The following is a 25,614-nucleotide window of genomic DNA, read 5'->3' as shown; positions in this document are numbered from 1 at the left end:
CAGAAGTTATTATTTTCATAGCGTTTAAGAACTAACTATCAATCAAGATTTAAATTAACATAGGGAGATTAAAAAAATAAGGTATTTTTTCTTTAAAATGACATCAGAGCGAAATTTTGTTCTCATTTGATGAATATTTAAGATAAGAAAAAAAATATGACACATTTTAATAATGTTGAAACAAAATCCAACTATTTATTTCCAAAAAAAGTAAAATTCAATAATTTATTTCGAAAAAAAGTAAAATTTAATTATTCATTTCTAAAAACACAGAAAATCTAGCACATTTGCATAACCTCACACTTCTTTTAACATCTTTCCTCAGCAGTGAGAGCTCCAATTTGAACTTTTCAAGGTTTTTTTTTCCTTGTCATCCAACCTCAAGGTCAGTGGTCTTCCTTTTGCTCAAGATCCCTCAGCTAAAAAAATCTAAGAATTTCTAAATCCAAGATTTCAGTGAGGTTAACTTCCAAGCTTTTTAAAACAAAGTCCAGTAATCATGGCAATTACAGTCCAACTATCCAGTCTATTAAGAGGGAAATGCTGGCTGGATAAAACAAAATCCCACTAGCAGTTCAGTAAATGGCAAAATTTGAAAGAATGTTTCTCCCTGATTTCCCTAACATGGAAAAACTGATTTTGATTTGTGGAGAAAACTGCAGGTTGAAATACGATTTTTTACATGCAGAATGGTCTGTGGGTTAATAATACCCATCACACATTTTAAGTTAAATTATTAGTGTAATAATATTCAATGTTTATGGATAAATAACACAAATGTGAAAACTTATGATTAGGAAGAGTAAAAGTGTATGGACAACTGCTTTAGCAATCTTAATTTTTTTCCTTCTTCCCCAACCACAACGAGTTTCACAAACAGCTAGTTCCTATGTTCCACTTTTTTTATTCCTAGGTTAGATAGTATGGTAGCCAGATATCAGACTGTAATGTCATAACTTATGTTACTTGTTGCCTATAAAGTTGAATATTGTTCTCCAAAGTTCTCCTTCCCACAAAGTGTGGAAGATAGCTCTGAGAATTTTTCTCTAAAATATGTCCAGTTAGCATAGCGGCATAAAAATACTTTACTTGAATTTTATTATAAAACTTTTAGGAATATTTCTACTCAAGTAGGAAAAAAAATAAAAGAATAAATAAAATTATTTTAAAGGGGGAAAAAATCTGAAGTAAAAAGTTATTTTTTCTTCTAACATATATTTAAAATGTATAACCAAAGCAAATTTTTTATTTAAAAAAAAAATCTTTAAACACAGCAATATTACTTAAAAATGCTAAAACTTTATTTTACTTTCCAAATTATAAAGCAGGAAAAAGTAAAACTATTTTACTTTCTTGAGTAAAATCATTAATGACGCATTTAAAAAAAATTATGTCCTTATAAATTTAAATCATTGACATTTTCAAAACATGAAACTCTAATGAAATTATATGCCACATGATTTAAGTGAATAATTATTTAAAAGTTTACTTTTATCTTTAATCACATTTATTATTCTACCAGAAAAAAATATTTACAAATGAAGAGATATCATGTATGAATTCTAGTTCTAATATTTTTAAAAAAAATATACAAAAATTTCTATACATAAATGTGATCGATGATTTCTTGATTCTTCTGGACACTGAATTTCAGGAATGCGGTTAATGAAAAATCCTGAAATCTGGATCTTTTCAGGAGCACAATTATCTCTGAATTATAAAAAAAAAAAAAAAAAATACCAAGACTAATTTAACTAAATTGCCTACATATAATTGAAAATCATAAAAGGTAAGAGTAAGGAAGGCATAAGATTATTAAAAAAAATGTGCTTGAAAAGCAATTAAGGAAACCATTTTCAGAACAGAAAATTAATTTCTCAGGTAATTTTCTTTGTTGTTCAAAGTGATTTAAGTATTGAATTTAATATTATATCATACATAGCTTATAATATTTGAAGCCTTTGCAAAATGTTTTTCAGATCGTAATAAACTAAAGCAGGATTTATTTTTGTAGAAATATATTTTTTATGAAATAGTAAATGAATCAGTAAATAAGTAGTATGAATCAGTAAATCACGGAACTTGAGAGCAAGAAATTTTTACCAATCTGACATTTTTTACATAATAACATTAATTGAAATGATAGGTATAACCAAAACTGTTATACTCTGCATCTTCATATTTATAGATTTTAAATTTAAAAAACAGAGTAAAGAAAGAGTTGAAGCAATAATATAGCTGGCTGAAAAAAAAACAAAAGCAAATAAATTTTTCTTCTTTTTTCTGCAGAATTACATTCTAAAGATACTTTTCTTGTTCATCAGAAAGAAAAGCAATACTCCTGATTTTTCTGCTATCATTTTGGAATAAAAAAATTTGGCAATAACTGGCTTGCTTCAGCTAGAATTTTAAATTGATAAAATTAAAAAAAAAATTGTAACAAAAATTCTGAAATCACAGAAGTTTAAAAGATAATTCGCTCTAGAAATGTTTTTTCTTTCATTTTTTGAAAGAACACCATAATTTTTAAAGAACACGATAAAAACATTTCATATTTTAATTAAATATGACTGTGAGTGGAGATTTTGTTACAAATTCAGATATTCGGAACATCATGAAATTAGTAAATTCCATTTTAGAAATTAGATTTTTCGGCAACCTAAATTCATGACTTTTCATGATTTTTTTTTAAAAAATATTTAAAATCATGACATTTCATGACAAATTTTGTTCATTACTGAAATTCATGACTTTCCATGACTTTCAGGTGCGCGGATACCCTGTATATATCTATATAGATATAATCTATAACTTTAAAACATATATATATCTATATAGATATAATCGATAACTTTATAAGATCTATAGACAACCTGATAGATAACAAGATCTATAGCAGTGTTTCCCAACCTTTTTTGTGCCATGCCCCACCTAAGCCTTTATAAAATTCTTATGCCCCGTATATACATTATTTTTAATATTAAAAAATTGAATTGTTCACTTAAGAAACTTAAATGATAGGTTTTAGGAAGAAATCACTAGGAAATTGTTAACGAAACACAGTAGGTAAATTTTAAAAAACATATAATGAAAAACTAAAATTCAAATGCGAAATAATTTTAATCAAAATTTTTCTATGATTTAATATTTTAATTTAGTGAGATCCTTGCGCTTGATGCTTGCTGCACAGAGATTTTATGTTAGGTTCCAATTTGGTTAGCTTCAGTCTCAAGTCTCCCCCGTTGTGTTATATCCATATGATTTCTTTTTTTTTACCTGTAAATCATTTACAGCATAAATCCACATTCAGCTAAATATGAAGATGGAAGCGGTAACAATAGCTTTCTTGCACATTTGGTTGAATTCGGGTATTTGATTTCTGTTTCCTCGCAAAGCCATGCCATCACTCCTTTTATATTAAATAAAGTTTTAACTGATTCATCATTTTGCATTTCTGCGAGTTCTTTTTGATGCTGCATATTTGATATATCAGAAAAATCCACTAACATTGGCTGCATCATCCATGGTGGAAAATCAATTTATTTTAAATCAGAAAATCTTTCTTTTAAATCAGTCGATAGAATTTTCAGTTGATCGACAACAACAAGTAAAGCAGTCTCATTTACTTTACACTTTTGGAGCCAATGAAACTGTTCGAAGATTTTGTTGTTAATATATTTCTGACATAACATAATGAAACCAAATATCTTCGCTTTTGTGTCAACAAGAGTTTTATTTGTTCCTTGAAGTTGCTTATTTAATATATTTAATTTTTTAAAGATATCTGCTAAATGACTCACAAATGCTTTACCATGGACTGTTAACAAATACTTCATTTCAGGTTTGTCGCTTGAAAAATTACTAAGAGTATCAAACAATTCCATAAATCTTTTCAAGCAGTTCGCTTTGGAGAGCCATCGTACTTTAGTGTGAAGTAAAAGTCTCACATGGTCTGCATTTTGTTCTCCACAAAATAGCTAGAAGATACTCTCACATTTGACATTAGCTTTAATAGCATTGATACACTTAATTACTGAATGTAGTACTTTATTTGGAACAGGCGAGATTGTTTTAGCTGCCAAGTTTTCCTTATGAATAACACAATGCACAAGAATCATTTCTGGATTCTCATCTTTCATCAATTTTAAGCAACCATTTTTCGTGCCCATCATATTAGGAGCACCATCTGCAGCACAAGATGTTATATTTTTCATTGGAATATTATTGAAGTCAAAGTAGTTTTTTAATTCATTATATATATCTTTGGAGGTGGTGGTGCTTTCTAATCTTTTACGGAACAACTTTTCTTCAGCAAAATGACCTTTATCAATAGATTTTACATAAGTTATCAATACTGCCACACTGTCTATCGAAGTTGATTCATCCATTTGCACTGAGAATTTTCTTGTTTTCAGCTTTTCAACAAGTTGTTTTTCAATATCTTCACTCATTTCGTCTATTTATCAGATGCAAACAACTTCATTGTTTAGCGAGATTTTAAAGCTTCCGGGGGTCCACGCGGAGCCTACCGTCTGACGCATGGAGGTTAACTTGACGCTACCAAAAACCCAGTTGATATTTTTATTTTGGTCTCGCCAAACGAATTTATAATATTAATTGGCTGCATCTATTTAAGAATTTGCTTTTTTCTTTCAATTTTGGTATCGAAATCTAGTATTACATTTAAATGGCCTAGACAAAAGGGTTAAACTCGTGTCGAGTCCATTTTCGAATTGCTCCCCTTAACAATCAAATTGCCCCCCAGTGGGGCGTGGGCCCCACGTTGGGAAACACTGATCTATAGCAACATGCAGTAAAATTTTCAAAATATTAGAGATTCAAATAAGCAGGTTGCCTGACCAGCATTAAAGAAGATTGGTGCATAAAAAAAGTATTTCTGGTAAACTGCACAAGTACTCTACTTTAAGACAGATTCCAGAAGAGTTGCACAAGTTGTGTAACACTTTTAAGGCGAAAATCTGGAAAACAATCTTCAAAAGAGATGCCTGGAGAAGACCAGGGCCCACCCAGAGCCAGTGAAGAGAAAGAAGAAGTAAATCTACAAATAGTGCCATTGAAGTTTTTGATGTTCAATTTTTATAAGCAAAACATTCTATTTTTTGATAAGAAAAAAAAGTGAAATCTATTTTTAAAGCAACAAAAGTAGGTTTTGCTTTCATTTCCAATATATGTAAGTATTTTCCGAGAAGTATGTCTATACAAGTAATAAATATATTTCAAAGTAATATAAGAATACTACCTAAGAATAAAAAAAATTATACCCTCTCCAACAAAGAAAGCGCAGCTTTAATCGCACCTTCTGGTCGACCAAAAGGGAAGCAATACCTACACAGGAAGAAAAAACGTTGATTGGCCAAAAGAAAGAAAAACATATGTTATATAGCAAAATGCATTCTTATTCAAAAGACAAATGTATGGTACATAGCTATATTTACATCATAATTCAAAGTCTGTAAAACCATTGGAAGATGCTGTACTATGTTAAGAATTTTCTTTTTTTTATCAGTTTCAGAAAACAAATCAACAAGGCAAAATATGAAAACTAATATGTTTCGCAAAGCACTCTATTAGAAGATCAAGAAGCCTATCTTCTATCCATTGTGGAAAACAATGACAATTTTATGTGCAAAAAATCGCTATTGAGATAGCATTTTATATACCCAGCATGCTTCACATTTAACATAATTTTCTTTAAAAATAAGATTTATAATTACCTATCAATGATGAATATCACACCTTCATGCTAACTAATTTAAGAAAAATCTTAGTTCTTGCAAGAATCTCAATGTTGGACTTTTAAAATTTCCAGGGCAGTTATATTCGAAATGGCGAAAATCCTCTAAAGCAAAAGACAGGAATTCTATGAAAATTTCGTCGGCTTATAAATTTTTGATTAGCGAAAGTCGGAGAGCCAATTGTATTGAGAAAGGCGGAATTTCGTGATATTCGCAGAAAAATTACATACCCTGCTTCTAATTTTAAGACCCTTAAAGATAATACCAAAAAGCCGGAATTCCGGGATACCCCCGGAATACAATCACCCCTCTTACACAAACTAAATTAAGAAATAAAAAGATTTAAACAATATTTTAAATTTAAAAAAAATTTAATAAAGAGTTGAGCTTCAAAAATTGACCATACTGCACCAAATGTAAACAATATTATCTGATTCAGGTAAACTGATAAAAGTTTGCTATTAACTAAGTCTAGAGCGAAAAAAGAGACAACCTCTAAGAGAATAACCAAAACTTAAGAAAAGAAATTAGCAAGTGGATTTTAAATAATAAGCCAATTTAGCCTAAATTATAAAGAAAATAATAGTATAATTACCCAAAATGAGTAATTTGATTTTCGAGAAGTATTCTTAATTGTTCCTTAATATCGGCAAAAATATCTTTCTCTTTAGCAGTCACTGTCTGGCCTTAGGTAGAAAATAACTTTTACTTTTTTAGAATATTATTTTTGTAAAGCACATGTAATATTATAATAAAATTAGTATGCTAAATTATTTATAATATACATATAGTTGTTCTTAGCATTGATACAATCTTTATAATAAGCTATGAAGTTTATTTAAAAAATGGCTATAACTTGCTTCTTACATTTCAATTAAAAATAAATTTAAAAAAAAATTGTTTCTTATAAATTTTTATCAAGCATCATTCAGTAAATGATATCAGTAAATAATCAGTATATTCATTTATCAGTAAATGATAATATATAAAAAAATCTGATTATTAGAAATTATTAAAACAAGAACATAGTTTGAATAAAAAAAAAAGATTTAGATCTTTTTTAATATGTAATTTATGCATTTATGTCACACTGCTTCAGTCAATTTAAGCTTTTTAAAATAATTTAGGTATGTTTTGACATTAGACACTGAACAAACCATCCAAATGTAATGCATAAGTAGAAAAATTAACTTTTATAATAAAGAATGTTCTTTATTTTTATGTCAAATATTGAATAATAATGAAAATTTTAAATTAAATTGAAAATTATACAAATATGAATGTAAATTATTTATCTTTCTTGAGATGATTTTCTATTTTTACCACCTATTTCTAAATCTGTTCTCAATATTTAATAAATAAGCACAATAAAATTTAGTTGCAAAAAGAATTTTAATTAGTTGACCCACTTTTCAAAGAAACTAAGTCAAACTTTTTGTAAAAAATTTGCCTTACTGTAAGTTACACCAGAATTGTTTTCTACTACTAACTTATACAAGTAAAACATTTTAATTTACAAAAATCTCAGTAACCTTAAAAGCCATAATTTCTGAAAAAAAATATGGAAGTTGTGGATATCTCAGTTCATTATTTGTTTTTAGCTAAATATAATCCATGAAATAACTTTAATTAGCTTTAGGATAATTTTGCATTTCAGAAAAAAACTTTAGATTAAATTAACATTCAATTTTATCATTAAAAAAAAGTTATTACAAAAAGTGGTTAAAAAAAACAACATAGCAGTATATTCAACAACTTATTATATGCTACTATTCTAATGAACCAATATAATGTCTACATTTTTTAAATACTCTAAACAGATCTATGCTTTAATATCAAACAAATTTAATATTATTTAAGTTAATTTTATTATGTAAAAATTATCATGATATTAAGACAATAAATAATCATTTCTAATAAATATAAGAATTAACTGTACAAGAAAACTTTTTCCAGCTGCAACTTTTATCATTAATACTTTAAGAAATTTAAATTATGCATAATTAAGATTAACAATAAATGATCAACAGTGATACAACAGTGCACCGTATCAGGTATTAATTACTGATAAATATATTATTACAACAATAACATTAATCACAAAACAATAGTTCTAAGTCATACATAACAATAATATGAAAGAAACTTCAAAGGAAAATTTTGAATAATATCAAATATTTCAATAAATAGAGTTAAAAATAAAAAGGTTTTTTCTTATAATCCAATAGATTCTACAGAGTAATTTCATTTCTCTTAAAGTTTTAAGGAATAAATTTGAAGAGAGATAGGTGTCTTTTTATCAAAGTATTTTGTTATTTAAATACATGATATTAATCTTATAACACTTATCAGGTTATAATATGAACTGTAAAAGTATTAATTTAATATTTCTTCAAAAAAAATGAGTGGAATAAACAAAACAATTTTAGGTTGATGTCTTTACCATTCTTTCCAGTTAAGTTTCAGTGCTTGGCAATTTAGACTTACATTGCGAACATGTGGAAAGAAAAAAGAAAAATTAAGAATAGAGAGAAAAATGTTTTTGTTTTTTTCCCTAAATTTTTTTTTTAAATTTATTCTAGAAACATGTAAAGAATAACTTAATTTATTTTAATAGATCACACACAGAAGGATATATATTTTCATAACATTTAATAGCAAAATCTACATTTTGAAATTAAAAATTTTACTGTCGGTAACTTTTTAAAGATAAAAAAAAATTTCATGTGCTAAATAAATACACAAGGAACAATAGCAAACTTTGTCTAGTTATAAAAATAAATCATATGTTTCAAAAGTAAAAAAAAAAAGGTTTATCCACACTACTTCATAGTAAACAAACTAGTTTAATAATAGAATATACATAATCCCTGGATATATTATTAGATGCACTATAAGATTCTATGTAAAATTATAATAATTAGGTGATACTATGCAGCTGTATTTTTTTCACTCGGATGAAACCGGTTTGCATTTGTTTACGGTCCTGTATCAATTGGTTAACATTGTAATGCAATACGTTAAAAATAAATACAAAATCTCCTAAATAAAAACCCATTACACGAATGTTTAAATATAAAAGTATTACCCATAAACTCGTGCAAATCAAGTAAAAATTAAAAAACTGCAGTGTATCTAGTAATTTGATCTAATTATTATAATATACTAATATAATGCTTGATATAATAAATATTCTATATTTATATAATATATCGTCTAATTTATCCAATCATCGAATTTATATTAAATATCATCTAATTTAACCAATTGATACACTAACATAAACAAGTGCAAACCGGTTTCAGTCACATGAAAACAATACAGCTGTATAGTATCACCTGATAATTAAGATTTTGCATAGAATCTTATAATGCGTCTAATAATATGGTCAGAGACTGTATATACAGTTACTGAAAGATTATTTATGCAACAAAAAATCAGAAGTTGATTTCCGAACAGTTTTCATTTTTTACCACGATTGTCATTTAAAAGTATTTGAACAAAGAATATAAAAGAAACTGTGTACAGGAAATTAAATTAAAACAAAAAATGATTTTTAGAAGTTAAAATCAAAATTAGATGACACGTAAAATGAGACTATTTAAAAATTACGTCTAAACACATAACATTAATATTCAAAATCACTGAAATTTTCACGAAAATTAAATTTAATAATTTTAATGTACAAAACCTAGGATAAAAGAATGAAAATTTATTTAAGCAATACCTTTCCAGGGTTCTCACTCTTTCAACAAAGCAAAAATTAAGCACTTTTTTTTTGCACTTTAAAAATAGTATGATTGTTTATCATCAAATATACACATTTCATCAGTGACATTGCCAATTATTTACCTTTCTTTAAAAAATCAATAAATTTAAAAAATAATAATAATAATTTTATTATAATGTGAGGACTGATATAATTGTATTAATTAACAGGGCTCGCTAAGGAAGTAACAGGCAATTTTTGCAAACCGAGATCTGTTTTTTTAAAAAAAAAAACATTTTCAGATTGTTAAAGGTTAACATCATCTATGAAACTAATCCGTAATCCATTTTTAATGATTTCATTGAAATTGGATTGTAAAATTAAGTTCAGAAATTAAAATCTGCAATTTAGTCATGTATATATATATAAAAAAAAAGAGTAAATAAAGAAAGCTGGTAAAAACATTAAAAAAATTATTACAAGCTTTTTTATTTTGCTACTAGACATGCATCACACATTCAGTTAAGTCCAAAAAATTCTTTCTTTTTCATTACTAAAATGTTTCATTTATAAGCGTATACATACATTAAAAGAATTAATACTAAAAAGTTGAATTACAGTTATGCATGAGAATAGTTTTCTTAACAGTGTCATTTTAAATCAGTCCTATTTGAAGTAAAAACAGGCCATACCACGCACCATATCTAAGCACCTTAAATCATTTCACTTTTTTTTTTCATTCGGCTATGAAAAGGCTATATTAGGCTATGTTATTTTTATGAAAAGTTTTATGGAATAAAAATACAATTATGTTTGAGAAGATTTATAATTTTCAAACCAATATGTTTTTTATTAGTTCTCGGTGAAACATATAAACAAAAGGGTCTAAAACGACTTTTCAAAGGTATCAACGCATTCTTATGGTCAGAAAATTTATAAGGTTCCTTATTTAACAAATATGAATAAGTTATTTATTGTTTAACCATTTATAGATATTTACTAGTAATATTTCTTTACCATCCTCTATTATTCTCTAGCATTATTATGATTTGATATTTTATTTTTATCGCAAATTAACAGTTTAAAACTGAAAGTGTTATTTTTTATTATAAAATAATCCTGTAATATCACCTTATCAGGTAACATTTTGTAAAAAAAATATTGGAAAGTTTTTATGAAAAACATATTGAAAACGGTATGTAACTTAACAATTTTGAAATTATTACTAAACAGGAAATGTGTTAAATTTACTTCTATGATGAACTTTTATACAAAATTATTTCTAGCCAAACAAAATCTTTTAATTGAGTAGATTTAAATTTTTATGTAACAATCTGCTTATCCTTAAGAAACAAAAATAATAGCAAAATAATCTAAAACTTTAAAAAGAAAAATTATATTGCTACAAAACAAACTATAAATAGTTACCAAATATTTAACTTTCTTGTTAGAAGTAAATCATGCATTCTTAAGGTTTTCATCAAAAACCTAATAAACCTCAGGTTTTTGATGAAAAACCTAGACGGGGGCTGGGATTTTTCAAGCCCTGTTTATTACAGATCGGTTTAATTTTTAGTACAATTGTGAATTTTAAAAAATGTTACTGCTTTCCATAAATTTACAGTTTCTTATTACAAACTGAAATATTATACAAATTTATTTAATTGTTTAAGATTTTAGGAAATATAGTTTTCATTATGAATTCTAGTTTTAAAAAATTTTCTGGTACTTCTTTTCTTAGGGTATAACTTAATTCCTATAAGCAGATGTAGACCAGTATAACTGAATTTCTTAAATTCTGTCAATTTTGAAGGTGAGTGTGGGTCTTCTACCTAGACACCTTAGAACTGCACCTCCCCCAAAAAAGCACTTCCATGTGCAGTATCCCCCATGTCCACACTAATCGTTTCTTTTAGAATGCTTCACTCTCCTCATGGAGTATCATTCCAGGCAAAACGCAGAATATATTAATGAAAAAACCAAAACAATAAGGAAAGACCATGCTTTTTTCCCCTTGCCATAGCCCCTTCACATGCATTCCTTTTTGTCTCTCTAAAATGCTCTACCCTCTATGCATGGTCTAATTCTAAATTATAAAAGAACGGCACTTTGTTTCAAAAAATTGAACTGAAAAATTGTTCCTATCAACCATAATGATACAAAAAAATTAAGGACTTTTAAAAACTTTGTATCAAAATTAAGTACTTTTAAGGGCCCTTACTTTCCAAAATAAAAATTAAACAATTTTTAAGGACTTTTAAGGACCGTGGGAACCTTGATTTCATTCAATTTATTGTCTAATAAATAAGAAAAATATCATACCTGCCAACTTTAGAGAAATAAAATAACGGAGATTTTACTAGCAACATTTTTCGGGCTATGGATACATCATACATAATGATGTTAGTCAAAAAGAGAAATTCAAAATTGGAAATAATATAAGCATTTACATTAAGCAAAGTAAAAAATATATGTACAAATCTTAAAGTAAAGTTGATTTTTTAAAATTATTATTTATAATATCTTAAACTATAAGCACTCAACTTACTATAGTACTGGCAATAGTACCATCTGTTAAGGAACAAGAGAAGTATTTTTGCCATTAGCAGATGTTTTATTGCAAGAATTTTTAAAAAAAATTTATTCTACAAATACGGAGAACTTTAGAATATACAGGTAAACAGGAGATAGACATAAAATACAGGAGTCTTTGTTAAAAAACTGCAGACTTGGCAGGTATGCATTATACATGAAAATCAAATTATGTAAAACTTAATCTCAATAATGCAAAGTAAAACATTTCGAAAACTAAACTAAGTTAATTGCAATTTATACTTTAATCTTAAATAAATCACATAAATTTTGATTTTTCTTCTCCTGATATTTCCTGGGAAAAACTAACAATATAACCAAAAGTTTAAAAAAGGCAGCAATATAAATTGCATACAAATTGAACTTTTCTAAGCAAGCATACTATTTCTAGATTCTAAATTACTCTATTAAGGAAAAAGAGATACTTATGAAATATAAGTCCCTAAAAAATGTATAAGAAAGAAGTTGTCAGAATTTTTCTGCAATTCATTAAGTTTAAAATGTTTCTTTTAACAAAATGATGATCAAAATAAATTAAATACAAGAATTAAAAAAAATCATATATCTAATTAAGTTTATTGTTATTTATCTTGATCATAAAATGTCAAAATAATGTCCATCAATGTTTAATCAAAGATTTCTAAATCACAAAAATGGATAGTGTAAGAAAGAAAAATAATTTTTGAGGATAATTCTAAAGCTAACATAAATGTTTCAGGTTTAACTAAAGCATGGCATCAGTTTCTAAATAAATTTAGATATCTAAAAACAATCTTGCAATCAAAGTACTTACTAAAATTCACTTAACATGTTAGTGTAACTATACTAACAAATAAAAGGCAATACTAACCAAGTAAATATCTAAAGAACTACAAAAATATCAAGGTTCTAATAGGCTAAATAGTTTAGGTCAATTTATTTTGCTTTTTTGCCCTCCTTACAAAAAATACTAATTTTTAATGTTCCTTATCACACTTCCTACTCTTCCAAAAACTAATTTATTAAAAAAAAAAGTTATTTCACATAAGTTTAACCCTTAACACTAGGTAAGGACACAATAACAAAATTTAAGTTTGAAGTAACTCTGAATAAAACTAAGTATAAATTTAATTTTCAATTATAAATCAGTAATTTTAAATTTCAGGAGTAAATTTGTTTCAAGCACTTATGCAACAATTGTAGCTTAAGTACTTAGTGGCACAGTCGATTTAGATGTTCACACAGCTGATGGAAAATTGGAGTCATGAGTTTGAACCTGGCAGTCAGAAAAACAACTTGAGTGTATATGCCACAAAGTGTGCATTAAATCTTTTATGAATTACAGTCCTCTTGTTGGTTAGTTGTGGTGTTGAAACTTGGAAAGAGGGGAACCGGCTAAGTTTTATTTCTAACAATTTTTGCATATTCCACTATTGAGGAGCGAAAATTGTGAGATTCCTGAAGTGAAATTGCAACAGTTAAATTTATCTAATACTTAATAATTGAAGCTGAAATATTTTGTCACCTACAGATCCTGGCCAAATTATTGGATGCAGGGTAGTTTTTTAATAATTACATGTTTTTGCATGAGTTTATATGCAATACTTTTATATTTAAACATACACGTCGGTTTTTTATATACTTCCTATTTGTATTTATTTTGAACGTATTGCATTACTATGTTAACTAATCGATACATCAATGAAAGCAAGTGCAATAAAGGCTTCAGTCACAGGTTTTGCAGTCTTATAATACGTAGTTATTTGCTTATTTTGCATGCAGAATCAATTGGAACATTTTCATAACTTGTAAAGAAGACAAAATTTCCCTATGTAAAAAGTGAAAAAGGTCTCATGCTAAAATATTTTCAAACACCAAAATATTACAAAAACTGAAGGTTTCTGAAGCTAGCGTACGACGCATAAAGAAGAAAATTTAGTCAGGGAACAAATTGAGCCCCCCCCCCCCAAAAAAAAGAAAAGATACAGCAGTATCTTACAGTGCATCTAATAATTCAGTCAGATACTATATTACTCCTTGAGCCTTTTTTTTTACCATCTCTGCAATTCTACAATAGAATAAAAAAAACTAAGTAAAGGTGTTGTCTGTAAAGTAAAGAAAATATCAAGATATCCAAATAAATTTTTTAGTGATTATAGTGACTGAATTATGTTTGTAAGTTGCTGTTTAATTGTCTCCAGTAACAGATTATACTTCATAGTTTTAATAAATAAACAGCGAAAAAAAATCTAAGAATCAAAAGGCACTACAACCACAACAGAAAAATCTCCTGGAAAATTAAACCTTTAATTCAAAACCATAAGTTTTCTTTCGCTGACAACCAAGCAGTTTTTTTTTTGTTGTTGTTGACTAGTGGAAAAACAAGTTACTTCCTTCCAATAATAATTTCTAAGAATATAAATCTATAGCAATAACTGATCCCCCATGGCAGAATCACAGCGACATTGTTGCTGAATGTTACAGAGTTCTTGCACAAAGATTTTTCTTTTTAAAAACGAAAAAATTTACTTTTATTTTCTACAGAAACTCACACATAATATTTGAATCATGCATTTAGTTAAGTAATTTTTGACGCATTCAATTTAGGCTGATAGTATTGTAAATCGATATCATGTTTTGACTTAATTTTTGGCAGTTATTGATATTGATTTTCACATGGTTTTTAAATATCCCGATATATTTCAAACAATAAAATATTAAAATCGTGCATTTGAGTATTTACTTTTCAAGGCACTGATTCTGTCGAATTTTTAGCAGTAATTGTGATTGATTTTTTAGTTTTTAAATCTGATATTTTTTATACGATATTATTTAATACAACTTAATCTGAAAACTTTGAGGAGTCTTAATCTTTATGGAGTTTTATTCGTGTGATTTGGTCGTTGATCTTTTTTAGGACAATTACCACTGTGGATTTGATTATTTTTATTGAGATAGTTATTTATAAAATGTGAAGAAGGAAATAATTTGTCGTTCCCCTCCAACAAAATGTGAGAATATCATCCATAATATTAGAATAAAAAATTATTACATGTTCAATTAAAATAGTATAAATTATAGGTTTTTTTGTAAACACAAAGTTTTTGTTATTTAAATTAGCAGAATACATGTTTGTTATTATTTAAACTGTCTTGCAGATAGATATCAGTGCTAGATAGTTTTGTTGCAGATAGCTTAAAAAAATTCTGCCACAGGGAACTAACACACATTCAATTCAAATAGTGTTATAATTATGTGATGCACTAAAAACTTAAGAATGTACATATCATACTTATGAGTTATCATCTTCAGCTTGAGAAGCATTGTCTTCAGTGTAAGTTCCAAGTAATTAAATCCTTACTTCGGCAGCCAACTCACTAATAAAATAAACACACTAATTTTTATTTAAATAGTAACTAACTATATTCAACTCTTCATTAGTTATTTTGTTAATGATTGAAGAATATATTCAATACAAAAAAATGGAGAATGAATTCAAATACAGATAAGTATAAAGCTTAGTTCACCAGACATTATTTACATCAAAGAAAATATATAGTAAAATTCAAAAATAGCAAAAATTTCAATGCAACGAATATTTTAAGAATCCCTAAATGAATCTCTATAGAAACAATGAATTAAAAATACTGATATTACAAAATTGGTAATCCGATTTAACGAAGATGAAAATAAGCAACATTTCTCATTTTCTCTCATGATTGGGGTCGCAAGTCTGTCGCGGCAGGAATTAATGCGAAATTGCACTCTTTTTTTTCTAAAATCCACGAGTTTCTCAGTATGTTTTGATTTTTAAGAAATTGCTTAGAATTAGAAATTTTGTTTTCCTTTTTTAATTTATTATTTTTATTTAAATGAATTTTTTACTTTCCTGAAGCCTCAAAATTACCAGAAAAAGTCAAGAAAAAAGAATTAAGTATAACAGAAATGCTCTTGAAAATTGCCGCGCTATAATAAAAACGCCTAAAAAGAAGAATTTTTTTTTAAAAAGAAAAAAAAAAGCGAGATAGAGACAAAAACAAAAATTAATTAAAAAGTTAATTAAAAAGAAAAACAGAAAAAATACATTTTTCTTAGTTCCTAAAACAAAACTTTAATACTGAAAATCACAGTTCTATGTCACTGGTTATTAATATTACAGCACAGAGAAAAAGGAAAAAGTGATAATAAATTAACAGTATGAGACATTCTGTTAAAATGTTGAGTTATAATGAAACCAGCAAAAATGAAAAAAAAAATCTTTCTCAATTCTTAGAATTAAAAGTATAGAAAAAATGATGAAATTTACTTATCTGAATATATATATATATATATATATATATATATATATATATATATAAAAGCCAAAACTTGTGGTTCAGTGTAAACTAATCTAGTTTCAATTCTTCAAATTTAGTTTTTCCATTTGTCTTCTATGAGATAAATTTGCTAGTCATGTGCAGAAACATGGATTTTAAAATTTAAGAAATTTGTGTAAAAACTATATCTTATAATAAACAATACTATATAGTTAAAAATACGATTTTACATTATTCTTTATCATATCTACATAAATTCAAAAAAAATAATAATAATACTTTTCTAAAAAATATTCCGCTGAATATTTGGCTGATCCTTCAACCAACTGTATTTTTGAGAAAAGGGCCAAATACTCGTTACATCCCTGATATAAATGCAATGTTTTTAGAACCTGAGAAATTCATAAAGAGGTGAAAAACATGAATTTTTAAACTGCTCACTGTTTGCAGTTTTGATTTCAATTTTTTGTTGGTTAAGTGATCTTTTTCAATTAAAAAAAGAAAACGTTTACTATATAAAAAAATCGAATAATCAATAAAAAGAAATAATAAAGTACATTACCAAATAAGAATTAGAATTTATTTTGAACAGTTTTGTTTTTATTTTAGGCCTTTGCTTAAAACTTATAAATTTTGTTCAATTAAAGTAATTAATTTGAATTTGTTGAATTCTATGCCAACTGAAACCAGTAGTGAATTTTTAAAGTTTGAACAATATCCTTGTATTTAGTATCAGTGTAAAGGAAATCCTTTGTAATTTATAAATTTAAATGTTATTCTTTGGAGTTATGCATGATTATAGTAAAATTTATCATAAATAGAGAGGCTTTATGATTTTGACTTATTTACCAAAAAAACTATCTCTTTTAAAGAAGAATAAGTTATTAAAAATATTATGATTTTACATACAGCTTGATTTATATTGCAAAATAAATTGTTCCTGAGTCTAATTATGCAGTGATTACCGCTAAAAAAAATTTCTTATTGTTTAAATCAAAAATTATCTTAAATATATGTTTGTCCCCTCTGTTACAATTATTCTCTTAAGTTTATTTTATTCATTACACAAAAAAACCTTTTTACTTAATATTTGGTTTTTATAATAAAGTTCATAAGTACATGCATGTTAAGCTATATTTTTGAAAAAAAAATTTTAAATTTTAAAGTTTCTCCTATAACAGTGAGGACAAAACTAAATGTCCCCTCAGTTACACAAAATTGATAAGTTGACCATTAAAGAACTCTAGGAATGTAAACAAGTGCTAATGCATCCTGATTCAATTAGTTTAAACCAGTTCCTTCACTATTAGAGCACACTTTTTATACAAAGCTGTGCAATTTTTATTTGACATTGCGCTTAGTTTATAGTTAAAAGTTTCTAAGTGAGTAATCAGTATAGGGAAAACAGCAGCTGAAAGAATGACAGAATATAGAACTAGATTGTTCTATATTTTCTCAGATAAATAAAGATAATTGTGAGAAGAAAGATAAAGAATATGAAGCAAAAATTTATGATAACAGAAGTATTTTGAAAAAAAAAACTTAACAGAAAAATAGATAAATTGAAAAAAAAAATGCATTATTTGTATCTCCAAGAAAACATTATACTGTTCTCTACACACTCTGCAACCTTACTACCAAAACAAAAGAAATAGCTTAGTAACAGAGTTTCTGATGAAACAAAAAAGGCTTGGAATAAATTTCTACTCATCTAATAAACTTTCTTACCAGACTTCTGGTAGAGCTGAATGTATGGTTGTCAAAGAAAATGGACAGAAAGTCCACAAAGTCAAACGTGCACCTTGATGGAATTTTATCAAGTATCAAAGCAGATGCATTCTAACATAAAAATTGGCAAATCTAAGTTTGCTGTACTACGACCTATCCATATTTTATGTGTAGGTAAAACACCATACAAAATGTGTATGTGCTATTCACGAAAATGAGAATTTACTATTAAAATCATAGTTGTTTGCCTAATAACTATATAGAATGACTAAATATAACAACTTGCGACAATCGCTCAATTGACTTTTTATTTTATAACCTTGTGCAATAGATAGTTTTGTAACTGTAAAAAGCTCTAGGAAAAAATTTAGTAGTTAATTTTGTTGCCGAAACAACTGAAATTGGGAAAGAAGCAAACAATGCACTTGTTTCTTTCTTTTTTTTTTCTTTTTAAACATGGCCTAGTAAAATAAAAACTTTCAAATATAACTACAAAGATGTAGCACGGTTTTCAATTATAGAAGTGCTGCCAACTCCAACTTTAAATAACCAAAGAGTAACTTATAATAGTGATATTTCATTTTAATTTTTTGTCAAATTTGTAAGACCTCCCCTCTGTTACATTCCATGTCCTCTCAGTTACGATGCATTATTTGGACTTGTGTTTTGCAATTTTAAAAATCTTATAATAATTTATTTTACCTTGAAATGTGATAATTTAAAAAAAAAAGTTACATATAATGTTTAGGGTGGTCGCAGAATTTAGCGTAAATAACAGTGCATGTCAAAAATTTGGGATTTCATTTGTCCCCTCTGTCACAAGTACTTTTAATTAACTTGCAATTTAACTATGAGGCTCTTTTATTATTTTATGTCAATTAATTAAACATTAAACCCTAAAGTATCATATTCTAGTAGAATTTTTGTTTTCAAAAATATTTAATATATTTTTCAGAATAAAATACTTGTGTAATTTCCCCTCTGTTACGCTTGGAATTCAACATTCATATTACTTAATTATGTTCCAAATTTTTTCCTACTTTCATTCAATAAGCATTGCAGTTTTTTTTAATTAGAATTTATTTTTAAAATGAATTTTTGCATTGCAAAATATGATAAAAAAAAAGCACTTCTTTTCTCCAATGTTTATTTATTTATTTTGATAAATCTAGTTTTGATATGATAAAAATGGAAATTTTTTTTAAAAAAAAGTAGTAGTTTTTTTTTATTTTTTAATGAATTTTAATAATTGAACGCCTTTAATTTTTTATAAATATATTACTAAGTTTATTGATAAAAAAAAATTAGAACACTAATGTTTAAATAAATCTTACTATATTCGCTGTTAACATGTCCAAATACAAGTGCAGTTCTTGGTTAGTCAACCTGCTGTGCAAGTGGCCCTTCACTCAAAACGGTTGTGCCCCCCTAGTTTACACGATCCAAGCTCTAAACAAAACAAGTTTTCTTAAAATTCAAACAATTTTTTTAAGATACAGCGATACATAAACAGATTCATATACATATCCAAACATATTCAGAACTCAGCATTAAAATAAAACTTACACTATCAGGCCATTTTTGAGGCAGGTGCTTTTGTAAGCTTTTTGCGAAATGTGTGAATAAGTGGTTCAGTCTCACTTTGTAGGTCCAATATAAGGAGGGTTTAAAGTACATTCTGCATCTGAAAAAATGATTCAGCATCAATAAAATGAATGACAATCAAATTGATCACTGACATAGGCTCAAACTTTGAAGGCTATCAGGAAATAATTTGATAAGTAGAAATACAAGGTTAGCAGAAAACAATTGGTTTGGACCCATTGTTTTTTATCTGGATAATTTCTTTAAAAATATTTTCTTAATTTACCATAATTAAAGCTATATTATGTTCATTAAATTGTCATTGTAAAGAAATTTTTAGTCTAAATATCTTCTTACCAGTAATTGCATATGTAAATACTACTTAAATGTTATGCTTGTATGCTTCATGATTAAATGTAGAAGGCAACATTAAGCTTTGGTCCAAACAATTGTAAGTGCTGGCAGAAGATCAAGAATTATTTTTATACTATTAAATGCAAAATTATGCTTAAGAGGACATCATACTACATGGGAAACTTTACGTTGCGAATTCTCTTTCACCTTAATAACTAATTTAAATTAAAGAAAAAGCGAATTCAGACAAACTTAGTGTAAGCCATAAAGTTTCAAATACTGGTAATAAAGCAATAAAAGTATCAAAATGAAAATAAATTATGAGAAGATAACTTCTGATTATGAGAAGATAACTATGAGAAGATAACTTCTGATTCTTCCAATAATTTGCTTACATTTTTAAATTTAGAAGAAGAAAAAATTCAGCGATTTAAACTCGATATTTTACTCTAGGTTTGTCTGAACTCACTTTTTCTTCACTTTAAATTAGTTATGGTGATGAAAGAGAACTTTCAATGAAAAGTTTCCTTAAGGGTATGGCATTCTCTTAAGTCATTTTTCAAAACAAAATATAAATGCAGGAAAAATGTATGTACCCAGAACAATAAGTGAAATGCTAGTGAAAAGAGAAAATCTGGCATTCCATGTAAACTAAATTAGTTTTTGAATTAAAATTTAAAATGTTTCAAATAAGGGATGTGTAAAGTTTTATTCATTAATGAAATGGTTCAAATTTCAGTTTTTAAAAACTTTTTACTAATTTCTATTGGTTCAGTGATTAATCGTAGAAACAATTCAATAGAATTAGTGAGTTCAATTAAATTAATACCAATTGTTTATTTTTGCACTACAGTAATTTTTAATACTTATACCACGTTTCATGATTTAAAAAAAAAAAGCTTCGTATTGCTTTAAAAACAATTATATTATTCATTAAAAAAAATTTTTTTTTAAACAGATGGGACCAAAATTAATGTTAACGTACCATAAAACATTATAAAAAGAGGAAAATAATAATTTATAAAAAGTAAAAATAATGAGATGCAATCGTAATGATAATTATAAATGGAATCTTTTCCCTTCAATGAGAAAAAATACTTTTAAGAATACATTTTAAATTAGAATTTAATTTGAGTCTATTTTAATAATTCTTTAAAGAAAACACTATCATATAATCATTTGTTATTTCAGAAAAATAAAACCATGTGTAGACTGTGGTTTCATTTTTTACTCTGAGTTATATGGATATGTTTAGGCATTAACCTTGAACCGGTAGGTGGCTATATGATTTTAAAGAATGTAGAGCTCTTGGAATTTTGTCTGTTGTTTTGATTGCCTATGCATCTACGTCTTCCTTATTAAATATGTTTGTGAACGTCTGGTACTTTTTTTTCTAACATAAGGACCTGCAATGAAAAAAACACGGAAGATATTTACTCATTAAGATATATTTAGAGCTGGCCACATGCAGCAATTGTTCTTTAAAGAAAACTCCCAATCAACAGCAACTTTACCAGCTTCATTTACATCATGAAGTCATAATTTGCAACAGCCAATCACATCTTTTAAATCAGTCAGAAATCCTTCATCTGAATTCTCCTATCAAATAATGCCTCCAAGACTATTCAAATAGCTACGACGATCTTGACACTAAAGAATAAAATTATAAATCTCTATAATGGGCAGAAAAAGAGATTTAAACTTTTTATACAGTAATACGTTTCTACCCTTAGAGTTGTTTCCTAAAACTGATCTTTTTGGAATCAAGCGTTTTTTCAATAGCTGGAACACTCAAATAACATTTGGAATTATATGGTTCAGGTTAGATTTTAACAACAAGTTTTACCATAACATGATAAAAAGTAGGTTTTTAGTGGTTAAAAAAGATGAAAATAATCAAAACCTGTTAAAAATTAGCAGCCCATAATTTATTTTCATGTTTAGTACTTATAGCTGAAACAATTAAATAATATATATATTTTACAGTTAATACTTGGCAGAAATGGATAATACATAATTTAAAAAGCAATTAAGGACTAAGGATGTACTTAAACATGTTCATTAAAAATATTATTTCCTGCATGTTTGTGACTAGAATAATTATTCTCTTACTATGCTATCATAAACTCACTTTAATAAATACTTAAAATAATAAAAGCATTTTATTTTAATAATAACCGAGACTATTTTTCTTGTTTAGTACCTTATCCTGTAGCTTATTACAAAAAATTAATTTCTGACAATTTTTTGTTGTTGTTGTTCCTACCTGAAAATAGCCAATTTGTAGGGAATAACCTATGTACTATAAAAAAGCAACTAATCATTAGATGCATGATTATAAAACTAGTTGCTTACAAAAGAAAAAGCAGACAATTTTGTTCACTGCTGACAAAAACTTACTAGCACCAATATAAAAATATCCCTAAGTAATTCTACACCAATATTTCGTCTTGAAAATAGATCCATCACAATATTTTTTGTTTCAAAACCCAGTTCTGTTTTAAAATTTAATTTTGATACTTTATGCACTTAATTTTAATGAATTAACGCAAAGTTTAGTAAAAATCAATAGTTTTATAAAAAATTTTGACAGACCTCTCAAAAGATATGAGTGTCATTTGACTTGTAACTATATCATTTACTACAAAAAAATAATAGTTAGGTTCGTTACAATTGTTACAAACGACTCACATTTCTTCAACTTTAATATGAAATCAAATTAATAATATAATTTGATTTCATATTAAAGTCGAATGAATTAATAAAAATCACTCGGATACCATAATTAAAAGAAATATGAGAAAAACAGTTCCATACCCAAATGCTGATTATAGAATACATAAAAAATTAAAAGTAGGGCACTCATCCTAATTCGGAATTATATTTATTAGAAAAGTTAATGTCCTATATTTATTTCAGAAAGACTAAATAATGAGTAGAATCTTGAATCAGAAAGAGATAAAATTTTTTGTTTTGATAAGTTACTTGCTGTTGCATATGTCTGTGCGATTTAAAACAAGCTTTAAACTTTCAAAGCTTTGTGGAGACGTAGTTGCTACAGGTGGCGTAGGTATGTAGGTATTTTATTTACATCGCACTAGAGCTGCACGATGTGCTATTGGCAACGGTCTGGAAAACATCCCTGAGGATGATATGAAGACATGCCATCTCAATTCTAATCCTCAGCTGAGGGGATGGCTAACCTGCTTTGGTAGACAGACGACCTGCACGCGAAGTCGAATATTTTACTGCAGAACTGTTTTACGAGGACCGATACCGCTTACCCTCAGTCCCTAGTCAGTTGTTGTTAACTAAACAACTAAAACAAGCACTTTGGTATAGTTGTAGTTCATTTACGTCGCACTAGAGCTGCACAATGGGCTATTGGCGACGGTCTGGGAAACATCCCTGAGGATGATCCGAAGACATGCCATAACAATTTTGATCCTCTGCGGAGGGGATGGCACCCCCGCTACGGTAGCCCGACAACCTGCACGCGAAGTCGAGCACTTTACGGTAGAACAGTTTAACGAGGATCAATACCACACACCCTTGGTCCCTACGCAGGCTGATCCAAGTGATCACCCACCCGCACACTGACCGTAGGCAGTGATGCTTGACTTCGGTGATCTGCTGGGAACCGTATCTTAACGATCAGTCCACTGCGGGACTCAGTCCTTACTCAGACTAATCAAAGTGGTGCTCCATCCGCTTACAGACCGCAGCCAGTTTTGCTTGACTTCGGTGTTCTACTGGGAACCGTGTCTTTACTATCAGTTCATTGCGGGACACAGGTGGCGTAGAGCAGAACTCTTTACCTTGCTTCCGTCAATAGCATGTGTAGAGTCGTGCCATCCAATATTACATTATGAAGCGTTGTTTCAATTTATATTTCACCGAAACAAACTACAAATAAATTTGGAAAACGCCACTAGCAAGCTATGATACAATTACGAAATTGAAAATAACATTACAGTGATATTGTACACTTCTTTTTCTTTTCTACGTGACAGCCCCTTACAGGCCTTGTCTGCCGCAGCAGCTGACAAAAGCCAGCGACTCGTATCCCTGACAACCTCCCTTCCAAATTTTAATCTTTAGGAGTTTCAGATGATTTTCGATGTCGTCAAGGATATTGTGATTTGATTGATTGATTTGTTCATTTTACGTCGCACTAGAGCTGCACAATGGGCTATTGGCGACGGTCTGGGAAACATCCCTGAGGATGATCCGAAGACATGCCATTACAATTTTGATCCTCCGCAGAGGGGATGGCACCCCCGCTTCGGTAGCCCGACGACCTGCACGTGAAGTCGAGCACTTTACGGTAGAACAGTTTAACGAGGACCAATACCGCCCACCCTCGGTCCCTACTCAGACTGATCCAAGTGGTCACCCACCCGCACACTGACCGCAGCCAGTGATGCTTGACTTCGGTGATCTGCTGGGAACCGTGTCTTAATGATCAGTCCACTGCGGGACAAGGATATTGTGCACTAATATAGCAAAATAAGGGATAACATTCAAAACATGGCAAACCCTATCATTTATTTATGTTGTGATATTAGAGGCCTATTTTTTATTCAGTATTTACGAGGTATATCCAGAAAGTAAGTTCCGTTTGGTTACATAAAAAACATGAACAGATACAGAAAAAATATTTATTGAACAAAAATCTACAATTGTAAAACTAATTTTCTACATAGCTTCCGAAATTTTGTAGGCACTTGTCATAGCGTGGCACAAGTTTTTGTATGCCTTCTTCATAGAAGGTTGCCGCCTGTGTTTTCAACCATGTGGTAACATGTTCTTTCAGCTCATCATCATAGTTGAAGTGTTGACCACCAAGGAAAGATTTTAGTTGTAAAAAGAGATGAAAGTCGCTATGAGAGAGGTCAGGGCTGTACGGAGGATGATCAAGCACGTCCCAGCCAAATTCCCGTAGGAGTTCTTTTGTCACGTTTGCAGTGTGAGGTCGGGCATTATCGTGTACAAAAACAACACTTTTAGACAGTAATCCTCGGCGCTTGTTCTTAATTGCGCGGCGCAATTTCTTAATGGTCTCGCAGTAAACATGTGCATTGATTGTTTGGCCTCGTGGTAAGAAATCAATCAGCAAAATGCCTTTTATGTCCCAAAAAACGGTGCACATGAGTTTTTGAGGTGTCAAGATTTGCTTAGGCTTAATTTTCGTTGGGGACGAAGTGTGCCTCAATTCCATTGATTGCCGTTTAATTTCTGGGGTGTAGTAAGGTACCCAAGTTTCATCCTCCGTGACTATCCGAGAAAGAAAATCATCCCCGTCTTCATTGCAGCGTGTCAATAACTGAAGTGCACTGCCCATCCGTTGTGTTTTGTGTTGTTCAGTAAGAATTTTGGGTGCCCAACGTGAGCAAAGTTCTTGAAATTTCAGTTTTTCAGTAACAATTTCACGAATTAGTGTTCGTGAGATTTGCCTAAATTCCGTAACGAGAACACTAATTGTAAACTTACGGTTTTGCTCAAGCTTCTCTTCAACTGCATGAACCAGTTCATCAGTAACCAAAGACGGGCGTCCACATCGTGAACTTGATCACGTCTTTCATTGAACTGTCTG

At 28.4% G+C, this 25,614-nt stretch overlaps 1 protein-coding gene across 4 annotated transcripts; it reads right to left on the bottom strand.

The window, feature by feature from the left end:
• Window positions 1-2,918: 2,918 nt before the first annotated feature.
• On the bottom strand, window positions 2,919-23,142 carry LOC139425847 (protein FAM200C-like). 4 transcript variants are annotated; one of them, XM_087153029.1, is made up of 6 exons: window positions 22,836-23,129; window positions 21,456-21,668; window positions 19,647-19,764; window positions 19,415-19,529; window positions 15,329-15,413; window positions 2,919-5,346 (listed from the first exon to the last, which is right to left on the bottom strand). In XM_087153029.1, the coding sequence occupies exon 6, from the start codon at window positions 4,449-4,451 to the stop codon at window positions 3,978-3,980; it is 474 nt and encodes a 157-aa protein (XP_087009155.1). In that variant the 5' UTR covers window positions 4,452-5,346; window positions 15,329-15,413; window positions 19,415-19,529; window positions 19,647-19,764; window positions 21,456-21,668; window positions 22,836-23,129; the 3' UTR covers window positions 2,919-3,977. The 4 variants fall into 4 exon arrangements, with proteins under 4 accessions (XP_087009155.1, XP_087009157.1, XP_087009156.1 ...); XM_087153031.1 differs by lacking the exon at window positions 21,456-21,668 and having other exon boundaries at window positions 22,836-23,142; XM_087153030.1 differs by lacking the exon at window positions 15,329-15,413 and having other exon boundaries at window positions 22,836-23,138.
• Window positions 23,143-25,614: the final 2,472 nt, after the last annotated feature.

This window comes from Parasteatoda tepidariorum, chromosome 10, assembly GCF_982258835.1.
Source record: "Parasteatoda tepidariorum strain Cologne lab strain chromosome 10, Ptep-v5.0, whole genome shotgun sequence".
Classification (NCBI taxonomy): Eukaryota; Metazoa; Arthropoda; class Arachnida; order Araneae; family Theridiidae; genus Parasteatoda; species Parasteatoda tepidariorum.
The sequence above is the reverse complement of the archived record's forward strand: the minus strand, read 5'-3'. Positions and strand labels throughout refer to the sequence as shown.

What these genes read in the sequence shown, in the direction of transcription:
- LOC139425847 (XM_087153031.1), bottom strand. Translation starts at nt 4,451, where the DNA reads ATGAGTGAAGATATTGAAAAACAACTTGTTGAAAAGCTGAAAACAAGA.